Source organism: Dendrobates tinctorius, unplaced genomic scaffold (genome assembly GCF_039654945.1).
Source record: "Dendrobates tinctorius isolate UK_male_01 unplaced genomic scaffold, ASM3965494v1 ptg000406l, whole genome shotgun sequence".
In the NCBI taxonomy this organism is placed as follows: Eukaryota; Metazoa; Chordata; class Amphibia; order Anura; family Dendrobatidae; genus Dendrobates; species Dendrobates tinctorius.
In genome coordinates this window covers 424,337-448,943 of record NW_027362071.1, presented here as the reverse complement: position 1 = coordinate 448,943, position 24,607 = coordinate 424,337, and the positions used below count along the sequence as shown (strand labels likewise).

General features: G+C 41.8%; 1 protein-coding gene across 4 annotated transcripts in view; it reads right to left on the bottom strand.

Annotated features, from left to right (window-relative positions):
• FLNB (filamin B) overlaps positions 1 to 24,607 on the bottom strand; it is a 251,435-nt gene that overhangs the window by 107,903 nt on the left and 118,925 nt on the right. For all 4 annotated transcript variants that reach the window (XM_073563895.1, XM_073563896.1, XM_073563897.1 and 1 more), the window contains exons 8-11: positions 18,715 to 18,915; positions 13,518 to 13,655; positions 10,683 to 10,809; positions 4,666 to 4,802 (exon numbers count right to left, since the gene is read on the bottom strand). In XM_073563895.1, coding sequence (XP_073419996.1) covers positions 4,666 to 4,802; positions 10,683 to 10,809; positions 13,518 to 13,655; positions 18,715 to 18,915 — 603 coding nt within the window. The remainder of the gene's footprint in view (positions 1 to 4,665; positions 4,803 to 10,682; positions 10,810 to 13,517; positions 13,656 to 18,714; positions 18,916 to 24,607) is intronic.

Sequence of the window (24,607 nt, the reverse complement as noted above, 5' to 3'; positions counted from 1 at the left end):
CTTTTCAGCAGTTTGAGCAAAGCTGCTTGATACCTCACATGCTTTAGTGAGTGGATTGCTCAGGAACCAGACTGGACACGCGTATATTCGAGCTAAATCTACCACCTTTCTTACATTACTTATCACTCATTACTAGCCCCCATGTGCCTTCCTGTCAGCTGCACCGACGCCTTGTGTCTGTGTGTCCACTTGGACCTGAAGCCTAGTACATTCACCTCTACAGATGAGCCTAAACAGACATATTTTACATCACAACTATGGTTTCATAGATTTGCTAATAATTTCTGGTCCGTTAGACACGCATAGCTCCTTTCCATTTTTCTTTACTACAAATAATTTCATTTTAGAAGGGGTTATTTTTAGGCTAAAATTAGGTAAAAAAATGGTAGACTGTATGAAATTAAGCAACATTGCAATTTACTCGCCATTAGCGATGAGCGACCGTGCTTGGATGAGGCGTTATCTGAGCATGCTCGAGTGCTAATAGAGTGAATGTAGAGTGACTATTTTCGAGGCGCCGTGGCTGCATGTCTCGCGGCTGTTTGACAGCCACAACACATGCAGGGATTGCCTGTTTGAACAGCCGCAAGACATGCAGCTACGGCGACTCAACATAGTATTCGAGCACACTGAAGCACTCTAATAGCACACGAGCATGCTCAACAACACTGTATCCGAGCTCGCTCAATCATCACTACTCGCCATTTCTCCCTGCCTCCATTCTTCCTCCCATCCCTTGCTCTTCTGTGTGTTTATTTACAGCTCAGTGCCAAAAGGGATCAGCAACGAGCATGGATATCCAAACAGGGGCAGTGCTTACAAGCACCATCCTATTGAGCTTGTAAGCGTTGCACTGTGATTTCTGGAGCATGCAGTTAGTATCTTGTCAGCTCCAGTCCTATTGTACTTTTGAGAGTGGAGAGATTGAGCCGGGAGCACAATGATGCTGCTGACCTAAGCTGACACTCAAGCAGGAGTGCCCGTCCTCCAAGGAGCCAGGGCGTAGGGAGACTGGGGAGCTGTGCATTTCAGAAACTAAACAATGGGACCAACCCTTAGACTACAAACACTTACAAGGGTTCTCTGTTGTAGTACTTTTTCACTACAGTAGATTTCAGCTCTTTTAAATGTCTTTTCCATGGCTGGCGGCCCCTAGAGGTCGGCTACATTTATTAAATTATCATGCACCAAGGTATTCTGAAATAATAGACCAGATTACATCGTGACCAGGAGTGGACTGAAATCAAAAGCAGACACTGGCTCTACTGGACATGGATAGATTCAGTGCACCATTATGCTAGGGGCAGGTATCAAATTAAATATATTATACGTTACGCCACAATCCTGGCTTTGGCAAAGGTTGAGGGGTTTGCACTTTGATCATAGGCCTGGGGGGATAGGAATAGTGATAGATTTTGTGTTATTTGGAGCTGGCATGAGACCATGTGTCAGACTTCATAAAAATCAGAATATTAAGTATTTTTTTTAGCTGGCCCGGGGGCATCTCTGGTAACACGGGTCCATGGTTTATTCTCCATTACACTTTCTTCTAATAGGTATATTGATTTCCTAGAACCTTCCTTTTCTTAACAGAGAATATTGTAAGTCTAGATTTAAAAAAAACAAAAAAAAAACAAAAAAACAAAACTTTCACTAAACATCCGAGCGATTCCAAATAATTATATATTTGGAATGTTACATACTGTAGGCACTCTCATGGTGCCTTCCATGAACTGTATTTCTACATATGTATTTGTAACATGCTTACAAATGAGTTTTGTCTTATCAAAGAGCAGCTAAACTTTTTTTTTTTTTTTTTTATTATTAGCCTTCAGGAATTGTTTCCTTCTCCTTTTTAGCCCTCAGTAAAAGCCAAAAAGTCTGTGCATAGGACTTTCCTGGTCCAAGCCGCTATGCTCGTCCTCACCCCCTGTACTCAGACGGTGGACTTCCCATTATTCATACAGAGACTTTTTTAATGTGTGGATCATTGCTGGGCAGCAGTTGAAAGCAGCTTCTAAAAGAACGTGAATTAGTCATTGAAAACGCACTACAGCATGTTTGAGAAAGAATTAAGCAAAATAAAGTAATACAATGTATTGCAAAAACTCATAGCTTTTGCAGCATTTGGAAGATATAATAAACATTATATGCAATTGTAGTTGCCATTTTTAAGTAAAAAATATGTTATATTTACTCTCCTGAGCATAACTATAATCATAGCAGCCATAAAACGGCAATGGGAATAGGGTTGCTGGTGTGCAAGAACTTTGTTCTTTTCGTGAGAAATAACTTAGTTTCTGCAATCTAGCACTTCTGTGTGTTCTCTATTATTTATACTTTCTGCCATGTTTTTATTTTAATCTTGGTAGGTTTTGGTGGTCAATTTTCTTTTCAGATATGCCCTATAAATTCTCATTACGATGCTTCAACACATGTGCTACCTGATCACCAGTGACGTCACTTGCACAGGAAGACGTTTGTCTCTGCACACCAGGTATTCTTACAATGCACACTGACAGTGCATTCTCTATTACAGGCTTGTCATTTCTGATGTGAGCCAGCAAGTGAGCGCACTGTCACTGTGCACCGAGAAGAAGGGTGCACAGTGACAAGTATCTACTGAGCATATATCAGAATTGACAACTGACACATGCCAAGTAGAACAAGGACTAGATTAGCTCCTGAAACAGAGATCACTGATGATACTTCCTTTCAGGGAGGAGGAAAAGGCTGCGTAAAGGCCCCGTCACAGACAGCAATCACGCTAGCGACATCACTGTGTGTGACACACGTCAGCGACTGCCCCCCCCCCCCCACTGGGTATCGCTGATCGTGCAGGATCGTCCTGGGACATTTTTTGATCGTTGGTCTCCAGCTGGCCAGCACGCATCGCTACGTGTGGCAGCGAGAGACCAGCGATCAGCGACGAAGCACGCTGGTATCTAAGGTAAACAGCAGGTATCCAAGAGCCGCGCGGCTCTTAGAAACCCGCTGTTTACCTTAGATACCATTTTGCTCACTAGTCCTGATCGCTGATGAGTCTGTCTATGTGACAGGTCACCAGCGATCAGCCTAACGATGTCCCAGCGATCCCATCCACGTCGGATCGTTGGTGGGATCGCTGGGACATCGTTATGTGTAACGGGGCCTTAGCTGACCGCAGCTTCTCCCCCATGATAAGATTTTGTTTGAGTGTTCGAGCGCATGCTGGAATACTCAAACAAAGCATCATCAAAGAGGAAGAAGTAAAAAAAGAAATATAAAGCAATTAGAAAAAAAAAAAAAAATTAGGTTATGACAAATTTTATTTTTGCGTCGGATCACCACTTTAACAAAAAAAAAAATAAAAAAATCAGATTTAATGATATCCAAGAAATGTAATTTATTTATCCATCAATTCAAGCATTTTTTGATTGCCGTATACATTTTCTGATTTTTCTGGAGTGCAAAAAAAAAAAAAAAAACAACAACAATCTAAAGCTTTCATTGTTCCTGCCAACAGAATTCCTCAGCACAATGGGCCATTCACATTAGAAATATGTGCAGCCTTTTGTACATCTTCACTGTTGTGATTAAGGCAGAATAACGTGCCCGGTTGTAAAGCCTTATGGAATGGAATGGATATTGGTTGTTTGTATATCGATATCTTGGAACATAAAGAGACCAAACGACTTCTGTTCGTCAGTGATAAAGGAACAAGGCAGAGACAGGAGTGAAAAGGGATTCTGTGCGTGCACGGTAATACCAGAGCTCAATAGTAAATAGACTAATGTGGAATTTCTCAAGTGTTCAATTTTACTTTTCCGCTGTTATTTCAGAAAACTTTGTATACATCTATAGTACAAAGAAATATAAGAAACATTGTAATATCTCATAATAGAAATCTGCTTCTTTCTCCACTTATGAGCCACTCCCCCCCCCACACACACGCACTGCCTTTGCAACTTATCACTTATCATTCACTCTTTAAAAAAAAAAAACCCCACCATATTTAAAATCTGTCTTGGTAAAAACAAGATAGTCCATTGAGGGATAATATTACAGCTGCCTATTGAAGTCTTTGGAGAGGAAGGAGATGAGCAGAGTTAAGGTGAGTTGTACATATTGAGATTCTACTGCTGCTTTCTAGTAAGTGTTTATCTCACACGCCGGTATTTACTTGTAAATAAAGTTTGGCAATCCAACTATAACCATGCTCGTCTAGCGCTACGCCCAGCATCGCTGCAGCTGTTTGATGGGTCTCTTCCTTGTGTGCACATAGGGAGAGACCTGGCAATCACCTGTAGCAGCGATGTGAAGAACCTGGGGTGGTAGCAGACTAGTCTAGTCTATTCCTATGTCCCCGGGCCGGATCTTCAAAGTATATTTTTTCTGAAATGCTCCTGCAATTGTACAGCCAGGCTGCGATTCATGCTGCCCACAGTTTGACAAGTTCCCATTAAACAGGAACCTGTGAGCAGTTTCAGGGTGCCAGAACCACAGACAGCATGAAATACAGATGACTGCATTACTTCTATGTCTATATGCTAAATTATATACATATACATCTGTTCAACAAAGTATATAAAAAATACATATTACACACATATACAGTATATAATAATTATTTGTAAGAATAGAAATGGGATAATGCACTCTGTATCACACATCTTTACAACTTACCTAAAGTGCCCACTTCAGTGCCGATAGACTCTACTACAAAATCTGCAGACTTTCCTACTACACCCCCATAGAGCCCAGGGCCCCATGCTCGCACTTTCTGGGGGCCTGCATCGAGTCCCACGTGAACTTCAAATGGGCTGAAATGAGAGAAATAAAATGTCTTGAGTCGCTGTACAGCATATTCTAATGTACTAAGCCATAACAGAGTACACGTAAAAAGAATTTACCAAATCCCATGGTGACAAGGCCAGCGATCTACATAAATTAAGAAATTAATTCAGGAACCCGGGACCAGCCCAGCCAGCAGTATTGTATTGTTCTGCATGTATTGTTCTCACATTTTATTATGGGTTGCATTTAATAAGAATTGACCTCATTTTCCTCACTTATATAGCGCCATTAATTCCACAGCGCTTTACAGACATCATCTCTGTCCCCATTGGGGCTCACAGTCTAGAATCCCTATCAGTGTGGGAGGAAACCGGAGTACCCGGAGGAAACACGCAAAGATGGGGGGAACATACAAACTCCTTGCAGATGTTGTCCTTGTTAGGATTTGACCCCCGGACCCCAGCGCTGCAAAGCTGCAGCGCTAACCACTGAGCCCCCATGCTGCACATCTAAGCAATGTTAACGTCATAATTCTTCTGTACAGTGAAGACAAGTTTATACTGCTGCAAAGCATATACTTCTAAAAGAGAACGCCTTCACCATTGGTTTTTGATGCCATTAACTTCAATTATTAAAAAAAAAAAAATTTCTTTTTTCTGATTGTGCAAAAAAAAACAGCATCCTGGTTTATTCTATGTATGCAGTGTTTGTTTTTGGTACAATGGTAGCCAGTAGCAGCAGGATTCAGTTGTATAGTCACCCTGTTGCATCCTGCTTTAGTAGTATAAGTTTTTTGTTTTTTTTGCAGTTAGCAGCATAAATGCGCGTCTCAGAAAAACACGATGTGAGCATAGCCTCAGGGAACCCCAGGGGCAGCAGCAACAAAAGGTCATCAAAAAGCTGTGTGTTGATAATGAGTGTAGATTAAGCTATTGAGTTACTGAATAGTTGAAAAACTGGCTTTGGTGCAACTTCTATTCTTTGGTTGCCTGCGAGGCCGGCGTCACCACCTGGTGCACCCGGGAAAGTGCTGGGGCCCTAGACAAGCAGGAGGGCCCACTCCCTGTCAGCAGGGTTATAACTACCACGGTCGCCATCACAAATACTTCAGCTGGATGTGCGCCCTCAGACAATCATTGATCTGAAGTGTATTACAGCACACAGACCCATCGGGCTAGTGCGCAGCAATACACGCTTGCAGGCCAATCAGAGGCTAGCAGCTGACGTCGGCGTGCACGTGACCTGGGGCGTACGGCAGTGACGTCATGCGCTCCAGTCGCAAGCTGAAGTTAAGATCTGTAACCAAACACGTGGTTTACTGCAGTCTGCCTGTGTAATCCCCCTGACGAAGGATTTTAATCTGAAACGCGCGTCGGGGCGCGTCCTGGAGGCACGCTATTATTTTCCGCTCCTTCTGACACTCAGGTAAATTGATACAGCCACTATACCATATGAACGCTGTTTGTCATTAGTGCATCCCGGCTATTATACTGAAGTCTATGGCTTTTTCACAGTGATTACCTTGCACTGGTGCACTTTCATGCCACTGATTAACCACTTTGTTTGCATCACAGCATCATTGTCTTTGCAGTTATATAGCAGCATTTATAGCCAGCATAGTTGCACTTTAGTATATCAAAAATTAATAAACCGCTATATACATAATGATATAATGCCACTCATGGCTCTTCTGGAGTGAATAATTATTTGCGCTTGTGCACTTTTTTTAATTTTTTCTATTTTTTTGTGATATTATTCATTGATGCTTTGCACACTAGGTTTTATCATCACAGTGATATTTTATTTATTAAATTAATATTGTTGATTTTATTTACATAACGTATTAATTTTATATGATTTATTTTTTAATTCACATTGTTATATATACTTGGTATTTCATTCACTCTAAGTATCTATTGTTTTGACATGAATTGTGTGAGCCTATTTAGTGTGGCTATTGTGAGCTTTTTTAGTGTCATATGGTGCTACATTGATTATTTTTAATCAATTCATTGATTTACTGACTTTTTAGTGTGCCTTCTTTGTATTTATAATATGCATGTATTATATTATTGTTTGTGTCATGTTCCATTAAAATATAATTTTTAACACTTTTTTATTTTTATTATTTCTTATTTTCTATCTTTATTTTGATGCTGTTTGTTCACAAGTTCCCCCTTTCCTGGTGGTGGTGGTGTTTCTTCTGTGTAAACAGGCAAAGTGCTGCCGAGAACCACGGCAGCCTGGATGCACTGAAGATCTGTAACGGAACACGTGGTTCACTGCAGTATGCCTGTGTAAACTTTACAGGCTATTAAACGACTATCCATCAGTAAACATTTACCAATTAACGGTCTTTTAGTGCCGCCGGTCAGTCCGTCCTCAACACTTACTGATATCTTCTGATATAAATTAGAGAGAATGATACCTGTGATATCCGACTGAGTAATTTAAAAAATGCAAAAAGAAAAGTTTTAAACACCTAGCCCTTATTGTGAACACTGACCATATTCATTAGATACCTCTATGTCAGGCACATTCCTAAACGGTTTCGAAAACTCCCCAAGAATGAGACTTGCGTAAGAGAAAACTTTTGCTGTGACCTTCGCATAGTGATAGCATAATGACCAGCGGTAAAGCTTTGTTAATGATTTTCCCTGTATAATGGAGGTACTATACATTCTGCAAATTTCAGATGCTCAACATATATATTATATATGTATATATACACAAACACATATGTATTGTATGCATACACACAATATATAATGTTTTATGTTTAATATATACACACATTATACTGTATATATACTGTATATGAGTCGCCCTCCCAGGGCTGTGGGGTACTCGGTACCGGGCCGGTGTCAGGGGGAAAGGTGTCACAGTGGCGGTGACCCGGTCCGCGGCCCTGGGCGCCCAAATCAGTGGTGGTTTGTAATATAGTTTATGTGATAGTTCGTGACGCCACCTGTGGTGTTTGGCAAGCAAGATGTTAAGCCAACGCTGCGTGCAGATCCTCTGGGGCTGATGGTGTGTTGCAGCATAGATGGTGTAGCTCCCCACAGGTGAAGCTGTAACCCCAGGGCAGTGTGATGGCAATAGATGAGGATAGGCACAGGCGGTGTGAGGAATGTTGGTACTCAGATGTAGCGGTGCTGACGGTGTTAGCGCACAAATGAATGGAAGACACCAGGGCTTGCAGTTCCAAAGCTTTACTCACAGTCCGTGGTACACACTGGTGCCTGCCTCCGTGCCGTGTCCTCCGGGGTAGAGACTCAATCAACCTCCTGGGCAAGTCAGGATTCTCCTCTCCAACACTCCGCCAACATGTACCTTTCCTGAACGACTCCTCTATTGCACCTTAAGGTGTGAAGAGCTCCAGTACCGTGGAACTCTGAAGTTCCTCCTGTCAGATGTTTCTAACAACTCTACTCGTATGGCAGACAGCTGTAGCCTCTCTCGGGGACTCCCTTCTCCGGAGTCCTGGCTCTCTATTCAGTTGCTGTTGTGCCCCAAGTCTTAGATGGGAGTAGTGCATTTACAGACAAATACTCCATCGGTGTCTGCTGCAGAACCATAAGTGTCCATACAACCTCGGGGACCGGGCACGGCCTTGCGCTGAGAACCTATAGGCAGGGTTCCTCTTCCAACCCACAACTCCTCTCTGTTCTCCTACTCCTTCGTTCCGCACTGTTCCTTCTATCTCTTATGGAAGCTTAGGTTGCAGTTCTACGTCTTTCTCCTTCTTTCCCTTTCCCGTGCCAGCTGGCTCAGATCACTGAGGCAGCTGCAGCACTCCTTCTCCCCGGACCCGTCCTCAGACTCTCCTGACTGTCCAGACGGATCTGTAATTCTACACCTTCCCAACCTTTTATATGGATCTCAACTCCACCCACCTCCCAGCACATCCAGTGTTCCATGCAGGGAACCACCAGAGGTGCTCTGCTACTCTCTAAGCACTGAGCCGCAATGTGGTTGTGCAGAACTACCCTGTTGTGTGGGGTGTGAGTGTTGGAGTGTGGAAAGGAGTTCCCAACTTACCTAGGTGGTGGGGAACTACACCTTAGAAGGTGCAGTACCTCTGTGGCGACTGAGCCTCAGGGGCGCCACATATACATACACACACATATATACATATGTGGCACCCCTGAGGGTTTAGTTGCCACAGAGGTACTGCTCCTCACCCAGAGGTGTGGTATCCCACTTCCCAGGTAAGTTGGAGGCACCTAACAGCACTAGCACCTGCACCCAACACACACCCTATAGCAGCAGGGCACCCTGGATGGACCCCAAGGGAGGAGGATCTCAACCCTGCCGGGTAGTAAAAGGTGTTGGGAGATGGGTGGAGCTAGAGGGTTTAGAGCGGGAGAATAGAGTGGAAGTTAAGTCAGTCTTCCCGTAGGGGAAGAAGTGGAAGGACGTGCGTGAACAGTCTTCCCATAGGGGAAGAAGGGGACAGATGTGTGTGTGGAGCAGCTCCTAGTCAGGAGGAGCTGCTGAAAGGAAAGAAACAGAAGGAAGCTCCCCGTAGTGGGAAGGGATCCTAGAGGCACGGTGCAGCGGCCATACTGCCCGTGGGGCTCGTTCCACGCTGATGGACATCGGGTGGAGGGATCAGGTCGCATAGGGGTATCGGCCTCCTAGCCTAGTGGAGGCATCATCAAACCCAACTAGCAAGCCGAAGGTTGAGGCACCTTTAGGGACCTTAGCTACAAGCCACAGTTACCTTCTCCGGAAAGGAGCCATAAGGGAGCAAGGAAACGCAGAGAGTACGTTATCCAACAAGGTCCGCAGCTACTGGCCTGGGAGACTGACTGTGAGGTGTTGGGAAGGAAGAGAAGTAGAAAAGCCTGCACAGTGAGACGGCCAAGAAAGGCACATACTGATGGGAATGCTGGAAGGGTGTTCTTCCTCTGCCTGGGAGTTGACTGGGCCCCTCACCTGGAGGACGCAGCATCAAGCGGGCATCTGTGTACACCAGAACTGTGAGTAAAGCTTTGGAACTACACCCAGCTGTGTCCTCTGAATTCTTCTTACAACACTGACTCGGCACTGCTACATCCATCCTCATTATCAACACAACCTCTTTATTTCAACCACTGCCCTGGGACAAAGCTCTGCCTGTGGAGAGCTATTCCAACTCTGCTGCATCACCATCAGTCCCAGAGGATCTGCACTGCAGCGCTGGTCGCCTCTGACCAGAAACCACAGGTGGAGTCACGAACACTTTACAAACTCTTGATTTTTACCCTGTAAATATCCCCCTTTTATTGGACGCCCAGGGCCACGGAGCGGGTCACCGCTGCCATGACACTGCCCCTTGAATGAGCGGCCCGGTACAGAGTACCTCACGGCTCTGGCGGGCGCTCCACATACACACTCTGATAGATATTATATTCACCCGTGTATGCAAGCAGAAGATGAATATTCATTAATTTTTGTGAAAAAAAATGAAAGTTTGGAGGAGTGTGAAAGCAGTTGATGACTATGAAGTTTCCCTTGCTGAGGAACATCCAGCACAGACATGCATTATTAAGTCAGTCGAACCTGCCAATTTCACCAGGAGTGGCTGATCACCTAACATGAATGGGGGTGTTCTGACCCCCCAGGTCACAGATGTGACGGGAAAAGAAGGATTGGGCATGTTGACTTTCAACATGTCCGTGCTTATGATAAAATAAGCCTCCATTAGAGGGGGGCGGGTATTAAATGAGACGATCATGGCAATATGATGAATTACATTTCAGGACCAGTCATAACAGACTAAAAAAAAAAAAAAAAAAGAAACCCCTCACAAAAAAAGTTTGCAGACCATATGTTTCATTTTTCTCCGGATCAGAGGAAACTTCTAAACAAAAAGACATAACACTGTATTAAATATTTACCAGATATCGTTTTTTCTTTACCTTTTCGGGATGTGATGTCCTCCCCAAGTGATGGTGACCACATGTTTTCCCGGGTGCAGGGGATAATATTCAAACAAATGCACACCATCGACCGCCTCCGACTGTTTCACAAGCTCGTCCAGACCCTCTGCCAAAACACATCATCACGACGTTAGCATCATCTGAAAACAGCTTTTAGCCGCAGCAGAGAAGACAGATGAGTCTTCTAAATAGATTTGGTGGAGTCTTCAAGCCTCGGACAAGATGCCCGCAGTCTACCACACTATACATGTTCGTTATTTTACATGCTGGGGATATGTCTGGAATGTCTAGCATTTTTAGCATCATCAACATCTGCACATCTCCGGGTCACCACGAGGACATATCAGATCTACGTCTGAGAAAGGAAGGAACATCAAGAGCATCTTCTGCTTTGTGAATTTTTGGTGGTCTCATCTCTTGTCAATATACTTTGCCCTCGTCACATTATTTATATAAAGATGAGGAAGCAGCTCACCACCAAGCGAGCCAGGACCTAACATTGCACAGATATACTGCAAGATCATTAAAGTCCCAAATGCAGCGGAAACAGAAGTTTCAACAATGAAGGAATTTCCAATAAAATATAATTTTTATTCCGTATTGCAGTAAACAGAACAGGAGCTTCTAATCGCTCAAAATGTTTCAGTAATTAAACCTTAAGACGCAGTCAGACGGCCGTATAAATCAGAGCGATCGGACCGCAGCGCATGGACTGGCTGGCGGCTCTCCAAACCAGAGCGTGACAGCTGCATAGAAATATATGAAGCTGCACACTCGGATTGGGAGAGCCACCAGCCAGTCCATGCACTACGGTCCAATCTTGGTTCGATTCGTACAGCCATCTGCCTACTGTTATTGCAACATGGAATAAAAGGGATGTTTTACTGGAGATTTCTTAATTTCTAGATCTTCTATTGTCTCTGCAAGAATAGTAGTATCACTAGCAGGAAACAACTTACCGTGCACCTCTTCAGACAATGGAAGATAAGGAAATTCCAAAAATACAAAAAAGGCGTCGATTGAGTCATGGGGTAAAAAAAAAAAAGTTTCCTACATAAGACCTGATCTACTCCTCATAATCAAATGGGACTTGTAAGAAAAAACAACACTGCGTTACATTAAATCAAACATAATGGAAGGGGCTTGTTTTAAGAACCGCTTTGTCCCAGAAGTTTCCAAGACTGTAGCTACGACTATGATCGGGACGTGCGCTGATACAGATTTGGCAATGGTGCTTAGAAGTTTCACTGCCCGCTACATATTTTCCAAGAAGGCTATCCTCTACCTAACATTCCAGACCAATCTGCACATTACAATAAACTTTTATTCAAACTTGGTAACTCTCCTGGAACGTCCTAAGGCCCCGTCTCACATAGCAAGAAAGCTAGCGAGATCGCTGATGCGTCACCGATTTTGTGACGCAACAGCGATCTCGCCAGCGATCTCACTCCATGTGACACAAAGAGGTGACCGGCTCCCCCGCTGGATATCATTGATCGTGCTCGAATGTCCTGGGCCATTTTTTCATCGTTGACGTCCCACTGGCCAGCATGCATTGCTGTGTTCGACGCCGACGAGCGATCTCGTTGGCGACGCAGAACTCAGGGACGCAGGCTGGAATCATTCAGAATAACTGCTATGTGACAACGCACCAGCGATCTTTACCAGGTCACATCGTTGTCGGGATTGCTGCTGCGTCGTTTAAGAGATCTGCCTGTTTGGCAGCTTACTAGCGACCATGTAGCGACGCACCAGCGATCCCTACCAGGTCGTATCGTCGTCGGGATCGCTGGTGCATCGCAAAGTGAAACGGGACCCCTAGAGCCTGCCGAATCGATGGAAGATCTCCTGGAGCAAGACGAGATAAAAAGAGGGAACTGATCTTTGGGGGAGATGCCAACAGAGGGCAACCGATTGCTTTGTTCTCCTGGAAAAAAGCTGACAGCAGAGATGTCTGTTGGGGGCTCTCAGAAAACACAGAAGCTCCCAAGCGATCAAGATGGCCGTCAACCGAACAATTGATTGAAGCATCGTTTGGGTGACTGCTAGCTAATCCACTTGGAAGTCAACACTGTATGCCATGATTAACCACTCGAAATGCATAGGCCCTGTACTTCATTTTATGAGGTTACTTTGTACAGTATTTACTCAACATTTAATAAAGAAGATTTATGCCACATACATGCCACAGTTTGGGATTTGCTACACAGGAAAAAGGTCCAAGCCTTGCATAAAGCCTATCCACACTTGGTGAGCTCGTATACTTTTTGCTTTTTGGACAGCTATACCATGTGTGGCCGGCTTTGACAAGGGGAACAGTAATGGCCAGCTGTTAATTTAACAGAACCGCAAAGCTACACAAGATACAATTTGATCATAGGGATTATACGGTTACACTGTAAATTTTACTGCAACCAAATTTTTATCCAAGAACATTACCCAGTGTTGGGACGGCGTTGTGCATTTTTCGAAACCTCTTTAAAAAGGGGTTGGTGTATCCCGTTGCTACACATTTTTAAAACAATGTGAAAAGTAACTAAAAATGAAAAGTTAATCCAGTGCATTATGAAAAGGATAAGACACTCCTTAGAGGACAATGAAAATCTGTAACATTATTGTTCCAGTCTTCCAGCGGATAAAAATTTGTCATTTCCTGCCCTTGTTCTAAGTCTGGATATAAAATGGATTTGCTATCAATTACCAAGTATTTTATTTGGCAAGTGCAGAGTGGAGATTTTTTGCATTAAACTATTATAAAAACACCCCAAGATTAAGAATGTGTTTGCATAGGGTTTAACAATACCAGACACTTACTTGGCCCTTTTACGGAGACATGGAGGTCACCACTTCCTGCACTTCTGGTGTCAACCTTAAAATCAGCAGTTTCTCTAATCCTGACGCCTTTGGGCTGCAAGCCACGTCCACTGGCTCGACAAGCGTTTGGGTTGCAGGCTGTTGAAAAGGAAAGCGATAGGAATATGTTCTCAGATACTTGCATGAAGATACCGTCTGCATGTAACGCGCGCATATCTGCGCTTCAAGACGGATGATGGAAAGATGGCTAGACACTTGAAATGCGTGAGCATGCCAGGCTTATCAATGGAGCAACTAAAACATGCATACCAGGAGTATGGCCGGATTTATGCATCACAGGTTTAGGGGTGTAGCAATATAGTGGAGGCATATACAAAAAGCAAAGTCACACAAAGTATTTACTGGATATGTGGTTAAGCATAAAACTAAAAATTACGATACCTTAAGGAAGGGCCAATATAAAACACCTTCCATGTTATGGAAATCATTAGCGGCCAATTTTGTTTTCTACTTAGAACTATGGCGATCAGACTTGAAATTTTGCATTATGTCCTTGGACAGCAAATACATTTACAAACAATGTAACAGATATTATTTTATTCATTTCAGAAAATCAATCGTACAAACAAATAGAAGGAATTTTGCAGTACATCTTCTTATAGAAAAAAATGCTTATTTTTATTCTTATTAGTCATTTCTCTTCTGGACTAATCATTTACTCTCAAAAACTACTCAAATCTGTCTGCAGATCTGCCTTCATCGAGGGATCAAATTATACTAGCTGCTTATGAAAGTCTATGGGGAAGGAAAATAAGCTGGAGGGAGTCATAGACCGCTCAAGGGAAAGCTGATAAGTAATGAAGGACACAAGTCACATATGGGCCAGAAATTGTTTTATCTATCTTGTATGCACAACAGATAATTCTGAAAAGTTTACCCTAAGTGTAGTTGCACGTAAAAAAAAAAAAAGCAACCACCCGATAAACATTTTCAAAAATTTAGAACTGCCAGAAGCAAATGAAATAATAGAAAAACAGGACTCAAGGAAAGTCCAGACTGTTTCCGGATATCCTCTTGAACATTTGTCTAAACAAACTACTACTCAACACAACACCACAATTGTAGAGGGGCTACCGAATAACCAGTTAATTAATACCAGTGTTCATTGCATTGGAATGAATGGAATAAGGGATGGTCTTTACTGGAAGAGTCACATCTGTGGTCTGTAACCCTAGTTAGATAGAGTCATGCTCGTTCCTTTAGAAAACAGTAAGACTGAGTCTTGATTGGCGAGTATAGAAGCTATGCCTTCCATGCATGTAATTTATCATCCATCTTTTTCTAATGATACACGAGCGACGTAGTCACTAATATATAGATTTCTCTATTGCGATTTTTATTGAGTGTCTGTTTCATGTACTGTGGTCCTGTTATATATGTATGGACACCTATGCTGGTAATTGTGATTATTTCTATAGTTTTGATCAGCAGGAGTGTCCATATTACTACTTTAGTATATGCTTTTATCAGGATGTTTAGGTCATAGCTCTCTATATCTGTGTCACTGTTGTAATTGTCCATGGCTGTCGGGGTATATACATCCCTGCTTTTGTCATTTAAAGGATTTATTGTTTTTTTTTGGTAATATAATTGTAAAATTTGCCATAAATAACTTTTACACATTTTCATATTATTCTGATCTTGTTGCTACTTCATTTTTCGCTATTGGTTCTATAGACGCTATGCCTGTTGCTGGGCAGAGGGATAAGAGAACCCAGTAAGTAAATGTTCTATCATTGGGTCTATTCTGCATTATTTTCTTTTTGTGGTTTAGGAACCATATGTCTATGAGTTAACAGTTAGAAACGTTGGTGAAATAAAAGTCGTAACTAATCGAGGTAAATGTATCGGTCTTTAAACAAATAGCGCTAGCGTTGGGCAATCGGGGACCACCATCGTCTCATTTTAATTAGTTTTGTTTAATTTAAATAGGACCTCTCCCCTCTTCACAAATATCCACTTTTTGCTCTCCTTTTGTTTCCACTGCTCCTCAGATCATGCCTTTTTTTGATTAAATTCAGAGATGTCAGCCTTTCATTCAGTGCCATCTTTGGGGTTCGTGCACACGGCCATAAAAATCAAACAAGTGCTATCCGTCATTTTGACAGATCACTAGGACCAATGTTATTCTATGGGGCCGAGCACATTTCTAATTTTTTCCCTCGGCTATGTAGGGGGGAAAAAGAAAAAATATCAGCATGCACTAGTTACATCAGATTATTAGTCATTCATGTCTATGGGTCCACAGTGGGGAAAGGGGGGGGGAAAAAAAAAAAAAAAAATCGGACCTCACTCTGATAACATCCAAGTGTGTAAATCACACTTATTTAGCATCTGATCAGGGCGAGTCTGACCACGGCGAGTCTGACCAGCGTTTTGAGGGATACTGGTTACGGCGGTAGATGCGGGACCGAGAGGTGAGTATGTGCCCACGTTAAGCATTTGGTGCAGTAATTTCTGCATCTCTTGGCAGGAAAAAGGCAGCGTATGATACATGCAGTTTTTGCAGCATTTTTTATGCATTTTTTTGTGCATATTTTCCCCCACTCATTAGTATAAGTGAAATCTGCAGCAAAAACGACTGAAAGAATTGGCATGCTGCAGATTGACCGTAAATCCGCACGTCAAAAACAAGCATCGTGTGCATGAGACGTCAGGGTTCTCATTTACTTTGCTGGAATCAGGAAATCCGTCTGGTTTAGCGGCAAATCTGCAACGTGTGCACAGGGCCACAGTCTCGTCTTCCTATGAATCCTTGGATAAAAATTTCTGTGCGCCTCTATACAAAAATGTAGGCACATGAGCGTATATGAGCTTAATTCAGAAAGACGCCACATTAACATAAATCCGTAATGCAACCATATGCACAATTCCAAATACAACACATGATGCCTATATAATTGTTTAATTACAATATATATATATATATATACACATATATATATATATATATATATATATATACACACACACATATACACACACACACATATACACACACACAAAATAAACCATTATTTCAAAGTCTACGTGTTCAGTACATGCCATGGGCCCAAAGGTTAAATCATGAATGCACAAAACAGACTCCATTAAATATATATACACAATTGTTGTTAGACGACATGATGATACATGCAAATTAGAGGTGACCAAGTGGCAATGTAAGGGACGAATACACTTTGTCATAAGCTAAGGCTTCTTATTTTCTTTTGGGAAGATGTGTGTATCGTCATAGGCCCCATTTATTAAAACTGTCAAAGATAAGCAGCCTATCACCCATGGCAACCAATCACAGCTTTGTTTTCATTTCATGCACTGCTCTGGAAAAATGAAAGCTGAGCTGTGATTGGTTGCTAAGGGCACTAAAAACAAATTTACTTTAGACAGTTTTACCTCGTTTAGAGGGCACCTATGTGAAAACTATGACTAAATATGCCCCCAGACAAACACTGTTGGTCTAGTGAATAGGGCAAATATATCCAAACTGCTATCTAAGCAAAAAACAGTCTTTGCCGCCCATAGCAACCAATGACAATGTAGCTTTCATTTTACCAGAGCTGTTTAAAAAATGAACGAGGAGTTCTGATTGGTTGCTATGGGCAGCAGAGATTCTTTTAGGTCATTCTGATAATGGATGCTCAATGTCTGTGTAAAACATGGTTTCCATGTCGGTGTGAACAGACGCTTATAAATCCAATAATAAGAAAAGACATTTTTAGGGATAAAGATCAACCACATTCACCATAGACCCCTAAAAGGATAGACCACCTAGACATGACACAAAACATAAAAAAACACGATCAGCCCAGATTATTTGGGAATGGGGGTGACAGACGACATTTCCACGTGAGCAAACGTCAAGAACCTGCAAACTCTTACCGGGCCCTGGCCTGAACACAACTATGAGGCCTAAGCAGGGACGTCCATTATCCAAAAAGGGCAGAGAACATCAGAATTTGGGGAGCAGAGATCTGGAAGCGCAGCAGGAAGGAGGAGGCAGATGAGAGCATAGCAGTTGAAAGCAGAGTAGAAAAATGTCTGAACAGAGCAAGAAGCCATTAAATCAAAAGCATTGTATGCACCCGAATATCGAACACCAAAACACTGGCGATAGCCCAGAAAAGCAGAGCAGAAAGTCGTCCCAAATTTATCAGAAATACTCTAAAAAGTACCTCAACTGAAGAAAAAAATGTTCATTTACTTAAATGCATGCAATGAATTACAGGCTAAAACTCATTTTTACAATTTGGTTTCATTAAAAATTTTGCACCATTTACCTTCTATAGCCTCCGAGTTGCACTGGCTGCAGAATGAGTTAACCGAGAATCCATCAGTGAGCCAGCTTACGACGGGTATGATGGAGAGTTTAACCATCAGTCTCGCTCGGTCGACTGATTTAAGACCGATGGCCACATTAGCATTTGAATATGCAGCCAAATATAATTTACAGCAAAAAATAAAATCAAATTTGTAGAAACCAAGTGGTGCAACATTTTTAATTAAACCCAAAAGCAAGAATTATTTTTGGCTCCAAATACACACATTTAAAAGGGGGGATAAAAAGGACGTTTGTTTGCCAAAATGGATGCGAGTCCTAGCGATGGGATCCGCATTTATTAGACATTTATCCTGTAGAGGACTCTGATAGCGATATACAAAAATGAGGATAGACCAGACTTCCGTCTGTATGTGGGGGTAAAACGTTAAGGGTATGCGCACACTGCATCTTTTTCAGACATATTCTACCTGGAACTTTCCTGAAAAAGCGCTGAGAAAAAAAGGGAACATAATGCACTGCAATGTAAAAAAAAAAAAAGTTCAGTCTTTTGTTACTTCTTTTATTCACTTCAGAGTTCGGAATCCATAACAAGTGGTTAAAGAATTATTATTTATTATTTAGTCGGTTTCTTAAAAGTCATCGTGTGCACATATCCTAAGAAATCAGCATGGAACTTTGGACTTAAAAAAAAAAACAAAAAAAAACTACAAACTTGTAAAAGTTAGAAATTCCCTAAAAGAAGCCTCTCTAATCACCAGGTTATTACATAGAAAATAGACTGTTAGAAATTGTCACTGATACTTTGCGAGAAAGTGTGAAACATTAAAAGAAATACATATATAAATGTCTTGTACTTACCTTCTCCGATATTAACCAGATAAGGACATTTGGGTATAACTTCCCCACCAAAGTTGATATTAACACTGTGTGGCCCGGCTTTCATGGGTTTATAGGTGCAGCGATAGACACAATTTCCTTTATCTTCAAGTACAATATCAACTGTATTGTTCCGCCCCTGAGGATCTATCACTTCAACACCAATGTCTCCGATTCCAGCACCTACAGCAAATACAAAGATAAGAATAATCTCAGAATGACATACAAAAAGGACAAAAAGACGACTCCTTTAGAGCTTTATTAAAGTTTGGGATATTTTTTCTCCAGCTTTTTATCCATGTTGCATTCATAAAAGTAGGAATATATACTGTAGAAGTTCTGCTTTGAATAGGTTAGAAGCAGTGATGAGTGAACGCGCTCGGAGTAGGCATTTTCTGAGCATGCTCGGGTGCTAACAGAGTGCTCGAAAAATATGTTTCAGTCCCCGCGGCTGCTCGACAGCCGCAACTCATGCAGGGATTGTTTAACCAACAGGCAATCCCTGCATGTTTTGCGCCTGTTGAACAGCCGCGAGACAAACAACTGTGGAGACTCGAATATATTTTTCGAGAACGCCGAAAACTGTCGGTTAGCACCCGAGCATGCTCAGATAACACCTTATCCAAGCACGGTTGCTCATCACTAGTTGGAGCATTTACAAAGTCTCTTCATGAACAATATCCAGATTAACAAGAATGACAATGAATGGAGGAGACAGATCCCTTTCTAACCTTAGGTCTGTTTGCTTTGCGTTTTATATATTAGCTATTAATTTAAATGTGACATCAGCCTGTGGGAAAATGTTGGTGCAGACACCAAAACGAAACCTCAGCTTTCATCCACGGAGGGCAGGAGCGGTGTTTTCCTTGGCTCGGCAATGCTAGTCACTGTTCAGCGGAATAAGGGCATCCTTTGTGTTTTCTGTTCTAAGTTTAGCAATAGAGAAGGAACTGGCTAATATTTCAGTCCGGGCTGAATTACCAGGAACGCTGCTTTAGCTAAACAGAGGAGCGTGGAAAGAAAGATATAAATGGGGATAATTAATTTAAGACTATAATGACATAGGTCACTTTCACTTTGTAGAAAAAAAAAGGCAACATAATGAAATCCATTTGGAAACAGTAAGAGTCTGTCATTCAGGATTAACTAGACCCGATAGGTGAGGCATAGTATAACATTTTAGATAATCAAATTGTAAAAAAAAAAAAAAAAAAAAATGAAAAATTGAAAATTAGACAAGTAGACAAGTTTAGGAAAAATATTTGGGGCAGCAGTTCTAACGTAGCTCAGATTTTTAGAAAAAAAAATAGAATAAAATTGAAACATTGCCCATAGTAGCTAGTTTCCAGCTCCAATTTTTTAAATCATCTTTGGAAACTAAGACGTTTCACAGTTTCAGAAGTTGCTTATTTCCCGGCTGCAGTTTGTTTTAAAAAATAAACAAACTGTGCCTTACTCACCCTCCCCGGGTCCAGATTGGAAACTCCACTGCTGCTCCCGCTGTCTGCTATTCTCTGCAGTGCTGATGACATGGTAGCCAATCAATGGCTCTGCCCAAGTAGACCGCGTGTGTCAATCGGAGACAATGAGCTCCCTTGATTGGCTGCAGCGCTGTTCATGTGATGTCAGACAATAGCGGACACCAGGAGCAATGGTGGACACTCACTGCTGGACTCTGCTACTTCCACATAGTGGAGGTAGCTTAAAGTGATGAGAGAATGTGCCCAGATAAGGTGTTATCTGAGCATGCTCGGGTGCTAACCGAGTGTCTTCGGCGTGCACGAATAATATGTTCGAATCCCCACGGCTGCATGTCTCACGGCTGTTCAACAGCCGCAACACATGCACATGCCCAACAAACAGACAATCCCTACATGTGTTGCGCCTGTTGAACAGCCGTGACACATGCAGTCGACTTGAACATATTTTTGAAGAATGCCGAAGACGCTCGGTCAGCACACGAGCATGCTCCGATAACACCTTAACCGAGCATGTTCGTTCATCACTAGTAGCTACCTATATGTTAATATCCAACAATGACTTATAGGGTAGCTACCTTCATTAGGTGGCAAGGAACTGGCTAATATTTCAGAAAGCAAGATTGCTTAATTTATAGGAGATGGCTAATCTGCATATTAATACGCCTAGGCTGCTGCATGCCTTTTCTTTAAGAAAGTCCATCAGTTTCAATACTGTAAAAATTATCTGGATGCCGGTTGTCATCACCAAGTCGCCAGTCTGCATCCGGCATCTATTCGGATCAATTAGATGTATACATAAATGTGCCCTCTAGTGGTGGCAGTTGGCAGACAAATTTTTTTTTTTTTTTAAAAAAAGCAGGAATTTTGGCCTTTAAGGTGCTGGATTAAAAGGGATTCGGAATAGAATCCAAAATAATAAAAATAAAAGGTCTTTTTCAAATCTTTCTTATATCTAAAACATTTTCTTTCACAAAGGTTGGCACTGAATACAATGATCGAGTGCTGAACTTGGGAGGTTGTATAAATACTGTATGCCCAGGCGGGAGTTTGTAATACATTGGAATTTCTCATTTGCTTGTCTTCTTATTCAATCTGTCAAACTAAATATTTTAAGAGCAATGGCAGGCTAACACTTCATAATCAGAATTGGCACCGACACTAGGGTTCTAATAATCACTACCAGCCTGGAGAATCATTAGTCATAAGATAAATGGAAAAAAAATAAATAAATGAAAAAGGAAATATTTGATGCAGATGCAAGTTTGCCTTTACAAATCCAGGATGCAAGTGCAATCTCCAGATAGTGACGACATTTCCTGCATCAGGAATGTTCACTTACTTTCTAGTGAATTAAATTATAATCGAGAACTTTACGGCCAAGTTCACACGATGAGTTTTTGATGCTTTGTATTTTTAAAAAAATGCAAGTAACCCATCTTGTTTAATGCTACAGAATATCAGCAACATCAAAAACTCGTCAAAAAACTCATCGTGGGAACTTAAGTTTTTTAGGCTAACACATTTACAAGAGGTGCCACATTTGGACCATCCACAAAAGGAGTCCTGTGTAACAACCATGGAGCACCAAACAGGACAAGGTCCCGACTTGCCCATAGAGGAGACCCTGGTGTGGGTGTCTATGGGCAGAGATAGGTAATGATTGGGGATTTAAAAGTCTATAGGAGACTGCATATTATAAACTTTATGCCAAATGATGGGATAAATGATGAACAGATGATGGACTCTTAGGGCCGTGCTGTTATACTATTATATAAGGCTTTCCGTATTAAAAATGGCACATAATCCCAAGTAAAAATAAAACATATACATTAAAAAGGTCAAACTGGGATATCCCTAGCTTTAAAAAGTTATTGTTTAAAAATAATTTTTTTTTACCTGGCCTAAAATGTCGCAGTTCTCCAGAAACTGGCACAGTTTTTCTTTTGTTCCTACGCCTCTTCGTTCCTGAGATAAGACCCTCCCTGCGTTTAAAACCTAGCCCCTTAGCCAACTGGGCATGGTCAAAGAGACGCCCACAGAGAATAGTTGATGACCACGCCTAGTTGGCTTATAAGACTAAGCATACAGGGACTATGAGGCCATATTTTGGGAATGGAGAGGTTCATGTGCAAAAGTAAAACCACGCCAGATTCAGAAAGACAGCAGAATTTACACTAGGTAAGAAAAATTACAAGATAAATTTGTGGCAAATGACAGTTCCTTCAAAGGGTTAACCCATAGATACATTGTGCAGAAGTTCTCCAGAAAGATTGATTCTCTGTATTACTTTTGTTTCCCCTTTCCCCCTATTCCGCATAACCACATAGTGCCCAACTATAAAACCACCAAACTATATGGTTCATACATAAAATGCTATACTGTGGTCAAATAGCACTTCCCTAATGTCACATAAGGCAGACAGAATCATACACGGCACAAATAAACATCTCCTAGGTAGCAATGCCACAGAATGCTCAAGAGATTACCACTATGTTAGTGTTTAACATCAATGAAAAGTGGTGAACAAATGCTAACTTACCGCATCATGTATACTACCGTTCAAAAGTTTAGGGTCACTTAGAAATTTCCTTATTTTTGAAAGAAAAGCAGTCTTTTCCAATGAAGCTAACATTAAATAATTCAGAAATACACTCTATACATTGTTAATGTGATAAATGACTATTCTAGCTGCAAACGTCTATTGTAATGCAATATCATCATAGGTGTGTAGAAGCCCATTTCCAACAACCATCACTCCAGTGTTCTTATGGTACTTTGTGTTTGCTAACTGTGCAAGAAGGCTAATGGATGGTTAGAATACCCTTGAAAACCCTTGTGCAAGTATGTTAGCACAGCTGAAAACAGTTTGGCTGATTAGAGAAGCTATAAACTTGACCTTCCTTTGAGCTAGTTGAGAATCTGGAGCGTTACATTTATTGGTTCAATTAAACTCTCAAAATGGCCAGAAAAAAAGAACTTTCATGTGAAACGCGACAGTCTATTCTTGTTCTTAGAAATGAAGGCTATTCCATGTGAGAAATTGCCAAGAAACTGAAGATTTCCTACAACGGTGTGTACTACTCCCTTCAGAGGAGAGCACAAACAGGCTCTAACCAGAGTAGAAAGAGAAGTGGGAGGCCCCGCTGCACAACTGAGCAACAAGACAAGTACATTAGAGTCTGTAGTTTGAGAAATCGACGCCTCACAGGTCCTCAACTGGCAGCTTCATTAAATAGTACATGCAAAACTCCAGTGTCAACGCCTACAGTGAAGAGGCGACTCCGGGACTCCAGGATGCTGGCCTTCAGGGCAGAGTGGCAAAAAAAGTCATATCTGAGACTGGCTAATAAAAGGTGTTATGGACAGACGAATCCAAGTTTGAGGTGTTTGGATCACACAGAAGAACATTTGTGAGACGCAGAACAACTGAAAAGATGCTGGAAGAGTGCCTGACGCCATCTGTCAAGCATGGTGGAGGTAATGTGATGGTCTGGGGTTGCTTTGGTGCTGGTAAAGTGGGAGATTTGTAAAAGATAAAAGGGATTTTGAATAAGGAAGGTTATCACTCCATTTTGCAACGCCATGCCATACCCTAGCAAACAAAGAAAAAAGGAGTCTAAATCCATCCATAAAATTCCATCATTATTTATTAGTACTCACAGAATAATATAAAATTCATAGACAAAAATTGCTAGACAAAGATTACACAACCACATGTATGACAAATGCATTACAAAGAGACCAAGGTGCAACTAAGTGCAGGGTTGCCAGCAGCAAACATAATTAGCATATCTTACAGCAAGTGCCATTATCTCCCAGAGGCCCCATAGCTTACTGAATAGCTTAAGTGAGAATCCTCCAGTGAGGTGTGAATTAAATACAAGCGCCCTGCTACCAGTCCTCAGGTCATAACCTCCATGTTATTGCTCACCCATTTGCTGTCAGGAACGCCTCACACTGCACCTCTACGTGCGTTTCGCGTGGGCTTCTTCCAGGGGCTGCGTAGGGGCGTAGTGTGAGGGCCTATGGGGCCTCGGGGAGATAATGGCACTTGCTGTAAGATATGCTAATTATGTTTGCTGTTAGCAACCCTGCACTTAGATGCACCTTAGTCTCTTTGTAATGCATTTGTCATACATGTGGTTGTGTAATCTTTGTCTAGCAATTTTTGTCTATGAATTTTATATTATTCTATGAGTACGAATAAATAATGATGGAATTTTATGGATGGATTTAGACTCCTTTTCTCTTTGTTTGCTTCTATATACAATGGAGTTTTCCATGGGCTAATGCCTGCAGGTGTACTTAGTATTCACCGCTGTTTGTGATGTTTTCTGCTACTGGGATTTTGTATTATTTGCCATGCCATACCCTGTGGACAGCGCTTGATTGGA